This window comes from Trachurus japonicus, chromosome 17, assembly GCF_045865225.1.
Source record: "Trachurus japonicus isolate A0001 chromosome 17, Traja_1.0".
Classification (NCBI taxonomy): Eukaryota; Metazoa; Chordata; class Actinopteri; order Carangiformes; family Carangidae; genus Trachurus; species Trachurus japonicus.
The window spans coordinates 27,202,783-27,221,028 of record NC_140923.1 but is presented as its reverse complement, the minus strand read 5'-3'; the positions used below and the strand labels follow the sequence as shown (position 1 = coordinate 27,221,028).

General features: G+C 43.0%; 1 protein-coding gene across 11 annotated transcripts in view; it reads right to left on the bottom strand.

Moving 5' to 3' along the window:
- Positions 1-18,246, bottom strand: part of depdc5 (DEP domain containing 5, GATOR1 subcomplex subunit) — a 41,991-nt gene that overhangs the window by 8,753 nt on the left and 14,992 nt on the right. For 2 of the 11 annotated variants that reach the window (XM_085804652.1, XM_085804648.1), the window contains exons 21-37: positions 16,284-16,507; positions 15,988-16,188; positions 13,282-13,417; positions 13,095-13,186; positions 11,914-11,970; positions 10,732-10,915; positions 8,006-8,166; positions 6,794-6,914; positions 6,547-6,714; positions 6,190-6,412; positions 4,074-4,210; positions 3,879-3,984; positions 3,558-3,620; positions 2,583-2,698; positions 2,281-2,361; positions 894-1,026; positions 655-754 (exon numbers count right to left, since the gene is read on the bottom strand). In XM_085804652.1, coding sequence (XP_085660778.1) covers positions 655-754; positions 894-1,026; positions 2,281-2,361; positions 2,583-2,698; positions 3,558-3,620; positions 3,879-3,984; positions 4,074-4,210; positions 6,190-6,412; positions 6,547-6,714; positions 6,794-6,914; positions 8,006-8,166; positions 10,732-10,915; positions 11,914-11,970; positions 13,095-13,186; positions 13,282-13,417; positions 15,988-16,188; positions 16,284-16,507 — 2,303 coding nt within the window. The remainder of the gene's footprint in view (positions 1-654; positions 755-893; positions 1,027-2,280; positions 2,362-2,582; positions 2,699-3,557; positions 3,621-3,878; positions 3,985-4,073; positions 4,211-6,189; positions 6,413-6,546; positions 6,715-6,793; positions 6,915-8,005; positions 8,167-10,731; positions 10,916-11,913; positions 11,971-13,094; positions 13,187-13,281; positions 13,418-15,987; positions 16,189-16,283; positions 16,508-18,246) is intronic. The other 9 variants (XM_085804658.1, XM_085804654.1, XM_085804657.1 and 6 more) reach the window with 6 other exon arrangements.

Here is an 18,246-nt window from a genome sequence, read left to right as displayed (position 1 = left end):
TTTCCGTGTAAACGTAGCCTAAAGACAGAGGATGTTGTTATGATGCTGTGTAAAGATCGTTGAGACAAACTGTAAAAACAGGCTATACAAATAAACTTGCCTTGTCTGCTAATTCCTGGTCTGTCTAAAGCTCTATAAGTGTTCCTTGGCTCTTTGGACTCGTGGTTGGTTCTTGTTCTTTTCCCTTTGGAAACATGTCTGTAACCAACAGCATCAGTGTGTTTTTCAACATAAGGTTGTGAAGGTGTTGAGCGAGCTCTTTGCTCTTACCCATCATGAGATGCTTCTTGTGTGACACCTTGTTGATGAGAAACTTTTCTATAGGCATGAAACGGGACTAAAGCAGCTGATAGAAGATAGGAGGACTTTCTAAACACTGACAGATTCCTTTCTGCACCTCAATGACAATACTTATTCTGTGTCATTTCACCTCATTACACGTCATTTATGGCGGATATGTTTTGAGATTTCTTTGTATGTGTGGATTACTTGGGTTGTTACCGACATCTGGTGAAAATTTCATGTCAACAGCCCCATCAAATGAGAAAAATGTTGATGCATTCAATCCTTATTTTCCCAGCTGTGTACTGATACAAGTTGTACAGTGAACAAACCCAGGGCAGAGCTGAAGAGCTCTGTGTTCTGTCCACTCACCATCCTTCTCTCCTACTATCCTGTAGAAGTAGAACCCGTAGACGAAAGTACGCATGGCATCTCCAGAAGCATGTGCCACCAAACCTTCATCCAGCATTTTCTGCACAAACCAACCAAACAGGCTTATCTTAGTATAAAGACTGTCAATAAGGAAACAAGCAGATTTGCGTTTATGGCCTATCTTCACATCTTCTCTTGATCTTAAGATATTATTCATCATTTGGACAGACGGCTCTTACCTGCATAATATCCACAGCCATGCCCTGTGTGGCCACTCCCTCCACGCTGTTGACCAGCCAATGGACAACCTCGGCGCTGATGAAGCAGTTGAAGGGCAGACCCTTCTGCTCCGGCAGCAGCTGTACGCCTGTCCTGTAACACCACAGCACACAGACACACTGTTACCTGGCAACTGTCCTCCAAACACAAGCTGCATCACTTCTCATAGGTTTGTCCTTCGTCATCAAAGGGCTAGTTTGGGTTTTTACTGTGGGGTTGTGTGAGGTAGTCATGTAGTCAGCCCATTACCTACAGGAGGTTCTTATCAGTGTGTTCCCACGTAGGACGACTGACAGTGACACCACTGCTGAACTACCATATCCCTAGGTACTAGCACACCCACAGAGGGCACTGTCTATCTTTATGTGACCTCACACAGCCTCATATTAAAAAGCCCAAACTATCCCTTTAATGATCCACAGTAAAATGAGCCACCAGAAAGCAAGTACTTCTATTGATATTTAGGATATGAATAAATAAAATATTGAATGTATTTTTAAAAAAAGAAAAAAAAAGAGAAAAAAAAGAGTCAGTTTAATGACATGAAAAGAAAAAGCACGTGTGGATAAAGAAATCTAAATATCTGTGTCTCCCTCCATCAGTATATTATTCCACTTCGTAATCCTTTCAAGAATTAAAAAAAAAAAAAGGTTTTCCTTTCGTTGACACTTTTAATAACCCAGAGCTACCAGCTACAGCTGTTGCAACCCAGTTATTCATTTACCTTTCTGTCTTTCAAGTAGTCTTTATCTTTATCTCTACATCTGTTATCAGTATCAGTCAGCAGACACCTTCCTGCTGCGGTGAAGAGGAGGCTGTGATTTACAAGCTGTGTTTTGTTCTTAGTCATGAGCTTTAAGGTGAAAGAACTAGGACTGGACTAGTTTGCTTCACCTGCCGCTATGAGACCTGATAAGTGGAATGGAAGGAGAAATATAATCTGTGTTGTTTTATAACTGCACACTGATGACAGTAACAGTAACCACATGAGAGGAGTTTGTGTTTTTTGTAGGGATGCACACACTCAATATTTCAATCGGATATCGGCCCAGATATATCGACTAAATAGCTAGATCGGGTATCAAATAATGGGGCTGATTCATGACGGCGATCTATTTACTTCAATTCTATGTTTGTGACACATGCTACATCACACATTAGTAGCACAAAGACAGAGTAATAACATTTTAGTAATGTTAAAGTCAGGTCTGATGCCTTCACTGTCTTCCACATGGTGTGATGTACAGTTTATTAATTCAAAAGTATCAGATTGGTATCGGGCATCGGCTGATACACTAAGCCCAGGTATCAGCATTGGGACTGAAAAAGACAGAACACAAATCTCACGTGGGGTGTTTGATGGCCTCCAGCAGCTCATGGGGAGTCGAGGAAGAGGACAGAGAGAGGACTCCTGCTGCAGACAGCCCGCTGTGGACAGATGATCAGTGCAAACCATCACTACACAAACTGGAAATCACCATTTTTTATATACAGGTGCATCTGAATAAAGTTGAATATGATGGAGGTCATGACAGTGGAGCTACTGAACCAGAGTAAGAGACCACTGAAAGGGTTAGGGTTGAGAGATGTTGCAAATCTGAGATATGTATTTCTGAGCATCAGAGCATCACTGCATAATAGGAGCTCACCTGGTGTCTGTGCTGCTGCTGGCTACAGACTCTCCTGCAGGCTGCGCTGCTGCTGCTCCACCACTCGCTCCAGACTGGACTCCTTTATCTGCAGCTTCGTTGGCTTCAACCGGCAACTGCACAATTCAGATACACTTCACTAATTCAGCGGTGCACAACTTGAGCAGTTTTGAGGTAGAGCTGTAACCAGTGTGCTAAAATGTTTCAGCTTGAATCATAATCACAGAGACATGATCATGGCTGACGTGTGATCCTGGTGTGCAGGCACAACAGCACAAACTACAAACTCAAGACACATAAAAAAATGGAGAAGCAGCACCGCAAGACCCCCAGAGTGTTTCTGCACAGCATGCTCATGCAGAGTAAAAAGTCAACACGTGATGACACGAAAGCACACACGCCAAAACACACACACAGGTCCTTTCTTCTGTCAATAAATTTGGAAGAAGAGCAATTCAATTTGAGATGATGATTGCAAAAAAAACTGATTTTCCGTGTGTGTACAATGGACTCTGTGCCTACATAGAATTTATGGTTGGGAGAATTGTCAAACACTTTACATCTGGAGAAACTGAGATTATACAATAAAGATAGATACGGAATAGGATCAGGGCCACTGTGGGAAAAAAAGTGAGTTCTGACTTTAAACTCAGAATTCTGACTTTTTTTAATTAAAATTTTGATTTTAAACTCAGATTTCTGACTTTTTAAATCAGAATTCTGAATTAAACGCAGAACTGTGACTCTTACATGTTTTTGTTTATAGTACTCATCTTATAATGACCATGAAATATCATTGTAATCCAAGATGTGCTGTGTTCTGCATGTTGTTGCATGAGTTATTTTTTTCTATGTATTTCTCTCTCTTTTCTTTATTTTACTCTTAAAAATCAATAAACACATTTCTAAAAAAAACAAAAAAAAAACACACACACACATACAGCCTGAGCGATGCCCACAGCCCTCATCACTGACCTGAGAGTGATAGATGTAGGAGGAACGTGGGCTACGTATAAAATCCAAAATAAAGGCAGCGTCCTGTCAGCGCACATGGAGAACATAACCCAGGATCAAACACCCAAAGCCCAGCAGCAGGAACAGAAAACAGAACAAAGGCATGGGAGAGAGAGGCAGATGACAGGAGAAAAACAACAGCAAAGGCCCCAAACTGAAGCACCAGCAAGGAACAATCATTTTCATCAAAGTATCGGGAGCTGATGATTATATGTCTGCAGAAGCTAAACGGCTGAAGCTGAGCAACTTATTCTGATCTACATGCTCAGGTAACATGCTCACCTTGCGGGGGCTGTCTACGTATGTGGGAGCTGTGGTGATGTTGGAGGGTTCACTGACGGCGGCTGAGGGCTTGGCCTGCTGTTGCTGCTGCTGCTCCTCCAGCGTCCTGACAGGAAGCAGGAACAACTCGGTGAAGAACAACAAGTACTAACCAGATGTAAAGACGTCGGCCTGTGGGCCCTGGGGGACGCTCACTTCTGATTCTGCTCCATCTCCAGCAGGGCCGATAACGCAGACGTGCCTTTCTTGCCTTGCGGGGGCGCCACTGGCTCGGAGGGATACGGAGGGAGGGGACTTGTCACCTGCAGGCCCTTCATCGGAGTGCCCTTCTGCTGTGTGAGAAATACATGTTAGCATCTTAATATAGGGTAAAAGTTTATATATGCTGACACTGTCTTCACACACAGTTCTCAACTCAGACAGCAAGAAGATCCATTTTCATTTGCAATGTTTTACCAGAGTTTTTGAAAAACAGTACTAGTATATACAGAGAGCCATGTTGAAAGAAGTTCTGAAAATCCTCCATCTAGTAAAAGTATTGATGCCCTGAGGCAAGAACACAACTAAAGTTCACTAGTGTATTATCAGCATATGGAACTGTAAGTACTAGAAAGGTATCTAAAGATATGGCTCTGTTCATGCTCTCTTCTTATGTATCTTCTTGTTGGATTGATTCCTGATGGAATTTAATGTTGTAGGAGGTCGGTTTATGACTGGTAGTTCCATTCAAAAGTAATTTTACTTTATCACATTTTACATTCAACCCTTTGTGCGGTTCATATGTTTTTTGTCTTTCAATCAATCATAATGTGCAAGGTAACAAGTAACTGATGCTGAGAGATAAATGTAGTGAAGTTAATATTATACATATAAGATATATGAGTAAGAGATGTAGCATCACTGACCGCTTTTAAAAACAATTTAAAACTTTTCTTTTTACAACAGCGTTTGGTTAAGTTGTGTGTGTGGGTGTGTACACATGTGCATTTTGACTGTTGTAATGGTAAATCTTAACATTCCTTTGTTTTAATCACTTGAGACGTTCCTACACCCTACTTTCCCAAACTTCCTTCTGCAATTGTAAATTCAAGTTCCTTTACACTTAACCATCTGTGATGCCCAACTTCCCACTTCCTAATTCACACTCAAACCCCTTTGTATTTTAAATTGTATCTCTTAACTCCATACCTCAGGAGACCGGTGATGATACCTTCAAAGGTGAAGGTGTGAAAACACAATCAGGGAAGGGGATGGCCAAAGGACGCAAACACACCCCCAGAAGTGGACCTTCCCTCAGCTATAAATGTTTAGGTTTTCCCATTGTCTTTGTCTTTTCTTTACCATCACCCACTCGGGTAGAACTGACCTTTCCTTGCAACAACATAAATTCATGTCGGCCGGCGAAGTCTCTATTTCATTATTCACCAACAGCAAACGGCTAAGAATTTCCACGACACTGTCTATGTAGAAATAGGTGAATGTGATATGGTTTTCATCTGTACGCTTGTGCACTTCTTTGATTGCACTATTATTGCAACTCATAGTCTATTTTTATACTGGCACGTCTAATTGTTGTAAAGCCTTGTGCATGAAATGTGCTTTGTAAATAAAGTTTGATTTGATACATACAAGCAGAATGTAGCATATTGCAATATAAAACATGAACTTGGTTTCAGCTCCTAAGGGAAGTGATTACTTTCCTCTCCTGGAACAGACAGGTTGCTGATCTTTGTTGACACTTCAAAGCCCAAATCAAAATTTATCAAAATTGACTGATAAGAATTCATCTTATTTGGGAAATTAAGTCACACACACAAAACCTGAAGAAGCCCTGAAGGCAAAAGAAACATGGCGTCCTGTGATTCTGTAATACTCATTACAACCAAGACATGCAGTAGTGGGACTTTTTGCAGCTGCAAAATCCTTTAAAGTAAGTGAACCTATGATTCTTTGTTTCTGCAAAGTCTTTCTCCAAAAACGCTTATGGTCAGTCAGGTGTAGTATAGTTTAGACTTACTTTTGTATATTTGTTTATTTACTTTTGATATTTCTATATTACTTTTATCTTTAACTTATTAGCAATTAAAAATGTTGTTGTGCGTCACTGTACAATGACAATAAAGGATTTCTATTCTATTCAGTGTAAAGAGCTACAAAGCCCAGGTCACAGTGGATGTATAGGTTAATTATCACCATGGGACTGATTGTTACCATCCTGCTACATGTATCAACTCATTGACTCCTATATATAATGGGTCAATGGTATACATAAATCATATATAACACATAAGTGAAACTAGAAGAGCCTCACTCTGATCAGTCTGTCTGAGCGGTGGCGTCTCCGAATGCGGTTGAGACCCTCCAGGAAGCGGATGAAGCCGTCCAGCAGTACCCAGTCCCCGCTGCCGCCCCCCCCTGCGCCTGCTCCCTCTCCGTAAACATCCCAGTGGCCCTCCCCGTCCGCCACTCGCCGAGCCCCTCCGGCCGGCAGCAGGAGGAAGCGAGTCCTCCAGAACTTCAGAGAGTCGATCAAACTGTGGACGCAGAAGAGAGGAAGACCGTGGCGGTGTACTAACATACTTCACTGTATAGATGGTACAAAAGGCTGCTGGAGGATTCCTGAGTGTGCACATGTGTGTTTTTTGTGTATATGTGCAAATGTGTGCACCTGAAGTCCTCGGAGCCAGCAGAGCAGATGTACTGGTCCAGGTAGTTCCACTTGTACTCCTCCAGTCTCTCATGGCCGAACTCCACCCAGCAGGACACGAACTGAGCATCAGAGTGTGGAGGACACAGGCTGTAGCTGTACTGGATCTGGGCAGACTCATACGGGTACCTACAACACACACACACATCACCAACCAGGAAGGCATGAACCTTGAATGACTGCAGTGTTTATTGTCAGGTGCACTCACTTTGGCAGGTAGCGAGTGACGGTGATGATTTTGTCCTTGAGACAAACTTTGTGGAAGGTGCGGCCCATACTGAGCCAAAAAACTGTCTCCTCCTCCTCTGCCCGGCGTAAAGAGACCAGACCTGATAACACAAGAAGAGAAAGAACGGGCAGCTAGGTAGACTGCGAGGTGACTATATCAAAACTAAAGCAGATCAAAACCAGGTATACACTACCAGTCAAAGGTTTGGACACAAGTGTTTTTTCTTTATTTTTTTTATCACTTTCTACATTGTAGATTCACACTGAAGACATCAAAACTATGATGTAACACATATGGAATTATGTAGTATTATATTTAAGATTCTTCAAAGCATCTAGTATTTTGCTTTGATGACAGCTTTGCAGACTCTTGACCTTCTCTCATCAGCTTCATGAGGTCGTCACCTGGAACAGTTTTCCAACAGTCTTGAAGGAGTTCCAAGAGGAGCTGAGCACTTGTTGCTGTTCTGCCTTCACTTGGTCTAACTCATCCCAAACCATCTCAGTTGGTGACAGATAACACTTTTGTTTAAATGAACACTACATAATTCCACATGTGTTCCTTCATACCTTTGATGTCTTCAGTATGAATCTACAATGTAGAATGTGACAAAAAATAAATAAAAACCACTGAATGAGAAGGTGTGTCCAAACTTTGTGGTTGTGTATGTACTCTAATACAGCTGAATTCAAAATGAAACTTATCTCAATGACGTATTTGGTTGTTCATGACAATAGAACACATATACAAAGCAGTGTCTTAAATGTGGTCCATTAAGCCTGTGGGTTCAAATCATCTGACAACATTACCTAACATAAAGACTCACTGTTTTTTCTCTTTTATCATGTTGCTGTTTGTTGCTGCTGCTGCACAAATGTAAATTTCCCCACTGTGGGACAAATAAAGGAATCTTAACTTAACTTAACATTATCACTCAGACACAGAGCACAGCTTCAGGCTCTGTCTGTCTCTGGGTCCAGCTACTGTTTGTCCTCCACTTGTGAGTGAACCCTTTATTTAGTTCAATTGCAGGAGAGGAGAATATACTTTTAGTAGAGCCGAATCTTTATTTTTAATTCCCTCTGTTTGATATGTTTGATATGAGTGTATCACAATGGTGTTTCAGTATGAAGCCTTTTCATTGGGCCTGTTGATGCATTACATGTGAATCCAAAAGAAGCTGTCCGTTACCTCTGGAGTAAAGAGGACTGCTGCCGAGCGGCGTGGCGACAGCAGGCTGTGGCTTCCTGTTATTTGACTGGACAATGATCTGGTAGCCCTGCATCAACCTCTGACAGATGAACTCCTCAAAGACCTGAGACGCACTCATCACCGGTGCCTCATCTTCACGTCTGAGGAAGAAAAAAACACGGTGGGTTAACTTTGGTCCAGAGAACTCCTGACACAAACAGCAGTAAGTGATAATCCAGTCCAGTCAGCGCCCCTGACCAAAGGCACTGGCTCATAATCTGGAGTTGGTCCCCGGGCGCTGCACCGCGGCTGCCCACTGCTCCTCAGGGATGGGTTAAATGCAGAGAAAGAATTTCACTGTACTAGCTGTATATGTGACTAATAAAGTACCTTTACCTTACCTTTACCTTACCTTTACCTAATCCGACTTTGAGACATTTAGGGGGAGTACTGTATATTGGTGATAGTATGCAAGGACAGTAAAGACAGGTGTCCTTGGACAGAAGACAAACGACACAAAAGTGATGCGATGTGTGAGAGAGTGATGCCTATGTTGGTTGATTTGATTGGTTACGCACAGAGGTGGGTAGAGTAGCCAAAAATTGTACTCAAGTATAGTATAGAGTATAGTTACTTTAGAATAATATTACTCAAGTAAAAGTAAAAAGTAGCCATTCAAATATTTACTTGAGTAAGAGTAGAAAGTACTTGGTGAAAAAGCTACTCAAGTACTGAGTAACTGCTGAGTAACCTCTGATTTGTTTGTTTAATGATCAGTGCGTAAATGTAGGCCTAATCAAATACACAAAAATATAATAGCAATGAAAAAATCCAGATATTGCCAAAGAACAACATTTAACTAAGACAATAGCCTAAATGACTTTTTTTTTTTTTTTTACAAAGTAACATAAATTAAGACAAATTCAGCCACAATAACTTACATAGGTCTGTGAACTGTCTGAGACTAATGCCAGAACCAGGTATTTAAACCCAGAGTGGGTGGTCCTATGATTGGTTTCTAGTGAAACCAAAGTCACATGACCACACCCCCAAGACTCGAGTCACATGACCACACCCCCGAAACTGGAGGGGTGGTCATGTGACTAGGAGTCACATGTCTCCAGGTGTGTATGGGGTTTAAACTTCCTGGGGAGGAAGAAAAATAAGATGACCTGGATGACTGAAAACCTTCACCAAAGATGGGTTATATTGAATATCTTTGCCTTGACGGACATTATCCACGACATACCAGGGCTGACGTCATCCTAATCATTTAGTAGCCGCAGTTTCTCAAATTTGAGGTGGAGTGGCCGTCCTGTTTACCGCAGAGATTTTGTGTGTGGTCATGTGACTGCCTGGCTCTGTCTGATTGGTTAAACGGAGGCAAACGTCGCGAGTGGCTACATCTGATTGGTGACACGCAGTCATGTGACAGAGGCTCAGAAGTACCTCATTAAAATAAAACAATTTTCACATTAGATCGATAAGAAAAAGTAGCGAGTAGCGACCGGAATGAAGCTCAATGTAACGGAGTAAAAGTACCGCTTCTTCTTAAGAAATATACTCAAGTAAAAGTAACAAGTATGCTCCATTGAAACTACTCTTAGAAGTACAATTTATCCAAAAAGTTACTCAAGTAAATGTAACGGAGTAAATGTAGCGCGTTACTACCCACCTCTGGTTACGCAACAGGAAAGCAGGAAAAAGTAAAAAAAGTAAACAAAAGGATAACTAAACTAATAATATAGCAATAAGGAGGCAGAGGAGTCTATGGACGGTTTGTGGGCAGTTTACAAAGGTAAACACACGTTTTTATTGATATTTTTCATCAACTATTTTAATAATCAAATAATCGTTTGAGTAGTTTCAGAAAAAAAAGTCAAAATTCTCTGATTTCAGCTTTTTAAATGTGAATATTTCTGGTTTCTTTGTTCCTTTATGACAATAAACTGAGTCTCTCTTTGGTTTGTGGACAAAACAAGACATTTGAGGACGTCATCTGGTGGTTTGGGAAACACTGATTGACATTTTTCAACATTTTTTAACATGTCATTGACCAAACAACTAAACGATTAATCGTTTAAAGGGACAACGAGGAGTTTTGGAAAGCGAAGTGTTTTCACACTACATTTCCCATGAGCCTCTGCGCACACGGTGTAATTCTTGGACCGGCGCAAGACGGACAAAAGCGAAAACATTTGCCAAGAATGTTTTCATTGATCAAGAATGAAAGTTGGAGGTTCAAAGACAATCAGATACCGTCGTAGTTCCGACCATAAATGGCGATCCGGCGGCGTTATTCCCATGACATCTGGGCAGCGTCCGTGAAACCGAAAGTAGGAAATGCTGGGTGAGCCGACCACTAAATACTAATCAAAATAGCGATAAAGACAAAGCGATATATTTATAAAAAATGGACCCATTAACAAGTGTGGGTAACGTAGATTCATCCACATTAATAATCAACAGATGAATCGATAATTAAAATAATCGTTAGTTGCAGCCCTAATATTTTCTGTTGCATTGTTTTTTATTAGAGGCGGTAAGTCCCATCGTTGTGTGGACATGATGATGTACCTATGCTCATCAGTGGTTGCAGAGCCGGTTCAGGGGACTGTCACCGCACCGTAACCCCACTCCCCACCACCCCCCACCCAGCGCAATGAAATACGGCTCCCCCGTAAGTCCCTGTGTGGTTGGACCACTGAGGGTAGGGTGTGATCTACCTCTCCAGGTCGCTGTGCGGCAGCAGGTCATAGCAGCCTTCAGTGTAGTCGTTCTGCAGCGTCTGGCGGTCCGGGAAGTAGTCGGTGGTGAGGGGCAGGCAGGCCGGTGTGGTCAGAGACTTCCAGTCCACCCCCACCGTGCAGCAGAAGCTGGGCACTGTCGGGGGTGCAGACAGCAGCAGGGCTTCAGGAGCACACACACACACACGCACGTGCACACACATACACAAAAACACACACACAAAATCCCCACAGAAAACACAAATGCATGTACCCAGAGTGGAGCGGTACATGTGTGTGGGGGGCACCACAGGGGAGTGAAAGGAAAATGACAGAGAGAGAGAGAGGATGAAGTGATGGAGATGGAAAAGAGTGTGGATGGAGACACAAACAGGACACAAAGAAAGGAGAGTAGAAGAGAGGGGAAGAAAAAAACAAGTCAAGTGTTATTTTTACTGGCCTGATGATTCCTGGGGGGCTGTGGTTGTGCAGCAGTGATCAAACATGCAGATTGTGGCCCAGTCTGTGATCAGCGAAGTGGAAACTGTGTCCTGAGCTCAACAGAGGTGTGAATGGTGAATTTAAGCAGAGATATTACGTCATGCAAAAACATCCAGATGGGAAGAAAACTCTACGTTCAGAACACCGTGTGGAAGAGAAAGACTCGTTTTAGCAGAGGCACTGTGTTTACAGTCAAATCAAGAAAATACACCAGACACGCTGCCATGCAGGAATGAGGCTGGTTGAAGGCAAACAGGTCATGTTGGAGGAAAATTATGAGAAGCTCAATTAATCAGAGGATTTGACCTGGTGACATTACATCAGAATAATTAAGTTACAGATCAACAGGATGAGGCCCAGAGGAAGAGAGAGAAAACAAACAGAGAAAAAGAAAAATAGATAGAGGAGAGTAGGAGGAGGAGGAGGAGGGGGACCCCAGACAACATGACCTGGAAAAGTGGTTTATACCTGCGACCCCTGGAGACAGACGCCCAGTGGAGAAACCTGCCTGCTGAAGCTGAATAAGCCCTCACAGGTTAAAGACACCTCTGAAGGTTTATTGCATCATGAGTTTGGTGATTATAGAATATCAGCCTGATCCTGAGATAAACGGCTTCTCAATGATGTCAGTGACTCATCAGTTGGCATGTCTTTGGTTTTGTGAGGGAGAGACGGACTCACTTGGATTGGCACTGAGGGAAAAGTCTTCAAATGAGGAGCCGTGGTTAGTCAGAGTTCCTGTAAAGACACCAGAGGTAAGGAGAAACCAGCAGTTACAGTTCTCATTGTTAATTAAACATTTGGGCTTTTGGCAGTCAAAATCTTTTCTTTTTTTTTAAAGGGTTTGTTACACCACTTTCCAAGAACTGAAAGGAGTGTCAAATAACCGCTTGAATGGACCACTTGATGAAAACTCAAGCTCAGACCAAATTCTTAAGAGAAGAGGTGTAAAAATCGATGATTTTCACCCACCTTCTCCAAAATAACCCCAATGTGGAGGGTTTTTGAAAGTTTACAAGGGGCGCTGTTGAGCACCATCATTTGCAACGATTTATCCAGGTCGGACCCGTGCAAATTTGAATGATTTTTCAATCATGGGAAAGCCACCAAAAATGTATCTGGACTAAAAATAAACATTTGAAAAACAATAGGGTCCTTGAACCCATGCTGCACTCGAGTGTTTACTTCATACAAAGATAATTAGGTTCTAAAATAGTTGAATATTAGCTTCAGCAGTTGGGTTTTACTTAGTTTTACAGAGGAGCAATCATCCCTACATCCAAGTTAATCACTGACTAACAGAATTTGTTTTTTATTTCATTTGTATATAAGCACTTATTCGCATTGTTAGCTTAGCTCATTAACTGGCTAATTAGTAAATGAATTAGCCTTCAAGCAAAATGCCAATCTGCGCTAACGATGCTAGTGGGAATGGATGGTTGCTAGTTATTAAAGTTAAACCAACATACACAGATGCACATTTCTGGATTGTCTGAGAGCTAGGGGCGGAGTCAGATATCTGCCAAGATGGTGATGATGGAGCAGCTCGCCCTGAGCTTCAAAACAGTGTGCTCACACATTGTCCTGCTAAAAAACACTATTAGGCAACTATTTTTGGCAATCTTTACTCAAACGCAACTAAACTGTGCAGTTGTGCGCTATATTCACTATATTGAACCCAATTTGGTGCCCTGGTGAGTATTTGAAACATAACATATGTGTGTGTGACCGATATGAAAAAAAAAAACTGTGCGTGTGTGTGTTTGTGTGCATTCATGGTGATGACGGAACATGTCACCCAGTCTACTGAGAACCACGGAGTGAACATGTGAAGCAGGATTAACATAGAGCATGTTCATCACCACTGGTGTGGCTTCCTGGACTTCCTGTGAACTCGTCCATCCCCCCACCAATGTACAGGCCGTTGTCTCCTGTGTGCCTGGAGGTTGTTCGCCTTAAATAAAGACACACACGACAAACATTCATCTCACTGACTGTGCTGCAAGCTAACAACCTTTATGGAGGAGACACTTGTTTCTTGAGTCTTACCTTCCGGTGGCCTCGTGGTAGGCCAGCTCCAGCAGCTCAGCAGAGGTATGGGCGGGGTCCCTCTGCTGGCTGCCCTGCAGTTCAGCCATGTTCTGTCTGGTCTGATGATGGATCTGGATGGCCTCTCCAGAAGGACCTGAACAACAGCAGTGGCACATACAGTCTAAGGCCCCATCCATACGAACCCGGGTATTTTTGAAACCGTGTGTTTCTCTACACGGTTTGGCCTTTCGTCCACACGTAACCGCAGAACTGGGCTCCTGAAACCGGAGTTTTTTGTAACCGGAGTCCAGGGTGAACTTTTTCGAAAACTCCGGTTTCAGCTTCATGTGTGGACAGGAAAACCGGACATTTTTCAGAAATCCCTGCCCTCCCTAGTTACTGTTGCTAGCACGTCAAGTTCTCGACGCTGACCATGCGCTGACCACTCAGACGCTCCTGTGAATATCAATAATCACTAAACATGCGGACACTAATACAAAACCGCGTGGTCACCATATGTGGTTACGTGCTGCTATTCCGACATGCCGCTATTTCGACATTGACTTCTAATTTTATTTTTCAAGCGTCCCACTATTCCGAGATTCTTTTTTTCATTGTCGGAGTAGGGGCACTTTACTATTTTTCAAACATTCCGCTTTTCCGACATTGATTGATTAGGCTACGTTATAGTCAGACCTGTCCTGATTTTTTTTCTTCATCTGAGACACTGTTTCTCATACACAAATACATAGGCCTATAAGAGAGAAGAAAAAACAAACCCTCCAAGTTTAAAAACACACCGGCAGCAGCACCCCTGATCTGCAGCTACTGAGATATTCTGTCACTGAAGTCAGCTGAAGAGAGAATAACTTTGTTGCTGCTCCACAGAGCGCACATGGCTAATTAATATGCACGTGCTGGCCATATATGGTTGTGTAGGCATTCCGGGGGCAGAGGTGTGTTCACGTGCACAACATTCTTGTATCCAGTTTGATTTATCAAAGAGAAATTGTGGAGAGTTGTGCATGCACAGTTTGATAGATCTGAAAAAGGTGTAAATATTTTGGGTGTCTTTTCTCCGTAGGCCTAAGCAAAACATTTAGTAGCAGCAGTTTTACACTGCTTACTTACAGTTTTGATAAATGAGGCCCCAGGCCCTGAGCCCAGAGCCCAGACGCTCACAGATGCAGCTCTCCGCTGTCCGTGGTGCTGAAGGTGACAGGTTAACTTGAAAAGAACAGAGAGAGAGACGCGGCTGGGTATCGCAGCTGTAAAAAAAAAAAAAAAAATCGGAATAGCGGTATCAAAAAGTGTCGGACTACCGGCATGTCTAGATAGAGGGATGTCGTCTAATAGCGGGATGTCTAAATAGAGACATGTCGGAATAGCGGGCGGACCCCACCATGCTGATATGGCTAAAATAGGCTTTTATCAAATTGTAAATTGCGGTCACTTCCCCACTGTGTTGCTTCCTTCCGTCCTGTACATTTGTTTTCAATGAAGCCTTTCAGAATCAATCAGTGGATCGATGGATTATCGTTGCGATGTGTGTATTTGTGTATTTTCGTATCTGTCATAAACAAGAGATTACGGGCGAGGTGTGTTAGTAGCGCGGACTCGCGGTGCTGGTCAGTTTGAGCTGTTTGAGCCTCCACTCTCTCTGTACAAGTTATAGCTGCTTTCCTGTTAGGAGTGATATCACCACCTACTGCTTTGGAATGCACATGAAGACGGATTTGCGGTTTCATGTGGACGGAGTTATTTTTTATCACACCGGTGGTGTGGACGCGAATTTTTTTTTAACCGGGGTCCAGAAAAGTTCGGTTTCAAAAATACCCGTGTTCGTGTGGACTAGGCCTAATGCTTTGATCAAGGCCTGGCCATCATACAGCTGTTATCTTTGGCTTTTATTGCTTAGTAAAGTAATAGGTAAAGGAGTTAACAGAGTTTATACGTTGTGCTAAGCTCTTCAAATTGAATTTGGTTTTGTAAAATAGCATTGGGACTAATGAGCAGGGTTATCATAATTAACTAAAACTGAGACAAAAACTAAAACGATAATTTAGTAAACTGAAATAAAAATAAAAACGTAATTTTTCCAAAAACGAGAACTAAATAAAAACTACAATGAACACTAAACAAACTAAAACTAAAGTTCAGTCAGATAAGCTTAGTTGTAGTTTTCTTAGAGATGTCTAAAGCTGAAGGAATAAAACACCACAGCTCAACATGGGACGACTTGGAGTACGACCCACAAGTAGATAAGAGTGACATAACCTGATGAGGACTGATGGGAACATTATGGGATGCAACTAAAAGGGAAAAATCCCACAAGTGTGGAAGTTCATCTTCAGAGGTCTGACAGAGGCTTTCTCCTAAAACCTGAAAAACTAAACTAAACTAATCTAAATAAAAACTAGTCAATTCCTCAAAAATAAAAAATTAACTAAAACTGCTTCACCACTTGTTGAACTAACTAAAACTAAACTGAAATAAAAAAGCAAACTGAAAAGCTAAATAAAAATAAAAAACTGAAAACTATAATAACCTTGCTAATGAGACTATGGCAGAGGACGTTGATGGCCTATGGAGCATTTGTGGCTGAGGACAGGTGATTCAGTGGCTCCAACCTGTAAGAAGCATCCTTTCTGGTCTGCACTCTGCACCTGAACCAGCTGTGATAAATTCTTTACGACAGGAGACACAGTGTCAGCGTCACCTCACCGATGGGGAATGTGTGCATCCAGCGGCGGCGGTTGGAGGTCAGCTTCATGGGCATCCTGGAGGGTGTGAAGGGATTTATTAGCGCCCTCTGTGGGGTGTAACCTCCTGGACGGATGTGAAGCGTCGACTCAGCACTTCCCACGGTGAACCTGCCCGGGGCGCTGGAGTCTCGCTGAGAGTCCATCATCTTCTCCAACAAATCTGATCAGAAGAAAAACAGAACAACAGGAATGGCACTGACAAGGGAAAAAGATTGAGCGTGTGAACTGGACCAGAACAACCCGGTGCAGGGTTACCTCTGGTGCTTGTGTATCCCAGAGAACTGCTGACTTCATACTGGGCAGGAGGCATGCGGGGTATCATCAGCATGTTGGACACTGGACCCAGGCTATCGTCAGAGGCCAGGCTCCGCTGCTCGTCGGGACCCCCCGAGCGTACAGGAGGGGACGCCCCTATGCCGGCGCTGACGTCCACCGAGCCCCAGCTCTTCCTCCCACTCATCTCTTTGTCTCTGCCCATCCTGAAAGACACGAGGTTCGACAGGAAGTGTTGCTATCTCCACTGTGTTTAAATGGATATTTCAACATTTTGGCAAATTTGCCAGTTGCCATAATCCCCATAGTGTTAGGAGTAGGTTCATTACCTTTAATTGTCGGTGCAAGCTCTTTTTAGAACGGCGGGGCAGAGACGTGAGCTCTGCATGGAGCACTGTATTTCCAGCTTTCCCTCATCAAACTCATCAAATACACAATCCAACAACTCCAAAAGGCTCTGGTGGACAAGTTGTGACCTGCACATTCACCACACTATGAGATAATAATGTAACCAGTGGCGTAAGTATCGACGGTGCAACCGGTGCAGCTGCACCGGGGCCCAGACGCCATCAGGGGCCATGAAGGAAGAGAAAAAAAAAAACAACTGTCCAGAATTGCCACAGTCACAGGCCCCTGTTTTTTGTGAATGGAACAGCTCGGGGCGGGTCGGTAAGGTAATGCTGAGCGGCTAGTATGGGAGGGGGAAATGATAATTTGTCCAATCATCTTGATACCTGTCAGTCATGATGAGTCGCGGTTTGAGCTCAGGTCAGGGCAGGCTGTTAGATAAGTGTTGATAGGGAGCTGCTGTCCGTGGTGCTTAAACGCTGGTTTGCAGGGTAAGAGAACTGAGTCAGTACCAAGTCGATCCTGACACGTAAAAAATACGTAAGTATTATAAATACTGTCGGGACTGACACGGAAAGAATACGCACGTGAGTCTGAGCAGCGCGTGGTCTCCGTGCGGCTGCAGTCGAGCTCGCGGCCCGGACCTCGAGCCTCCAACTGCTCAGTGTGCGCCACAAGTTTGAACTCATGTAAACATGACGACGTGCAGTGTGTCTTTCTCCCCTCGGTTGTCATGATGGAAAGATGACGCTCTGACAGTGGTGCGGCGTGTAGACCATAATAAATCCATGGTATGGACCAGAGAAAAAACAAACGTATGTAAACGTAGGCGAATACTATGAGCTGAAAAATGAAACAATGTGTCATTTTTGCACCAGTTTGTGAGCGCGTGTGTGTGTGTGTGTGCGTACGTGCGTGCGCGTGCACGCGTGGGCTTCTGTTTAGGGCGGCGGGCGGGTAGGGGCACAAAAAAAATATTTGCACCGGGGCCATGATGTTACGCCTGTGAATGTAACGTAATGAGACAGAGTTGTTTTCGAGGCAAATGTGTAGCTGGAACTACATTCCAGACACGGCTGCTCGGCAGAGTGACTTCAAAAGCACAAGTAGTTCAGAGTATTTGCTTCAAGTGTCGTCATGTTTAGGGCCGGGACTCGATTAAAAAAATTAATTGAATTAATTAGAGGCTTTGTAATTAATTAATCGCATTTTAATCGCATATAAATATATATTTTTTTTTTTTCACATGGATTTTAGTATACCATTGAATGACTGAATACATAAGCTTAAAGCAATTCTTACCTTTCTGGAACTTTTGCACATTTCTTTGTCTAAGTTAAAATGCTATTAATAATCTGATGATACATTAAAATGTAAGAGAAACCCAACAGGGTTAAAAACATTTTTTCATTCTCATAGAATTCTGAGAAAAGTCTGACCAATAATATTATTCGGTCCGATTAATAAGATTTGACGAGCGACCGAACCTACTTAATATGTAATCACTTTGTGCACCCCTCTCCTCCTCTCCCCCCTCCCGACCAGGAAGAACGCTTATTGACAGAGCAGTAGCAGGACACAGAGAGCAGAGGAGACT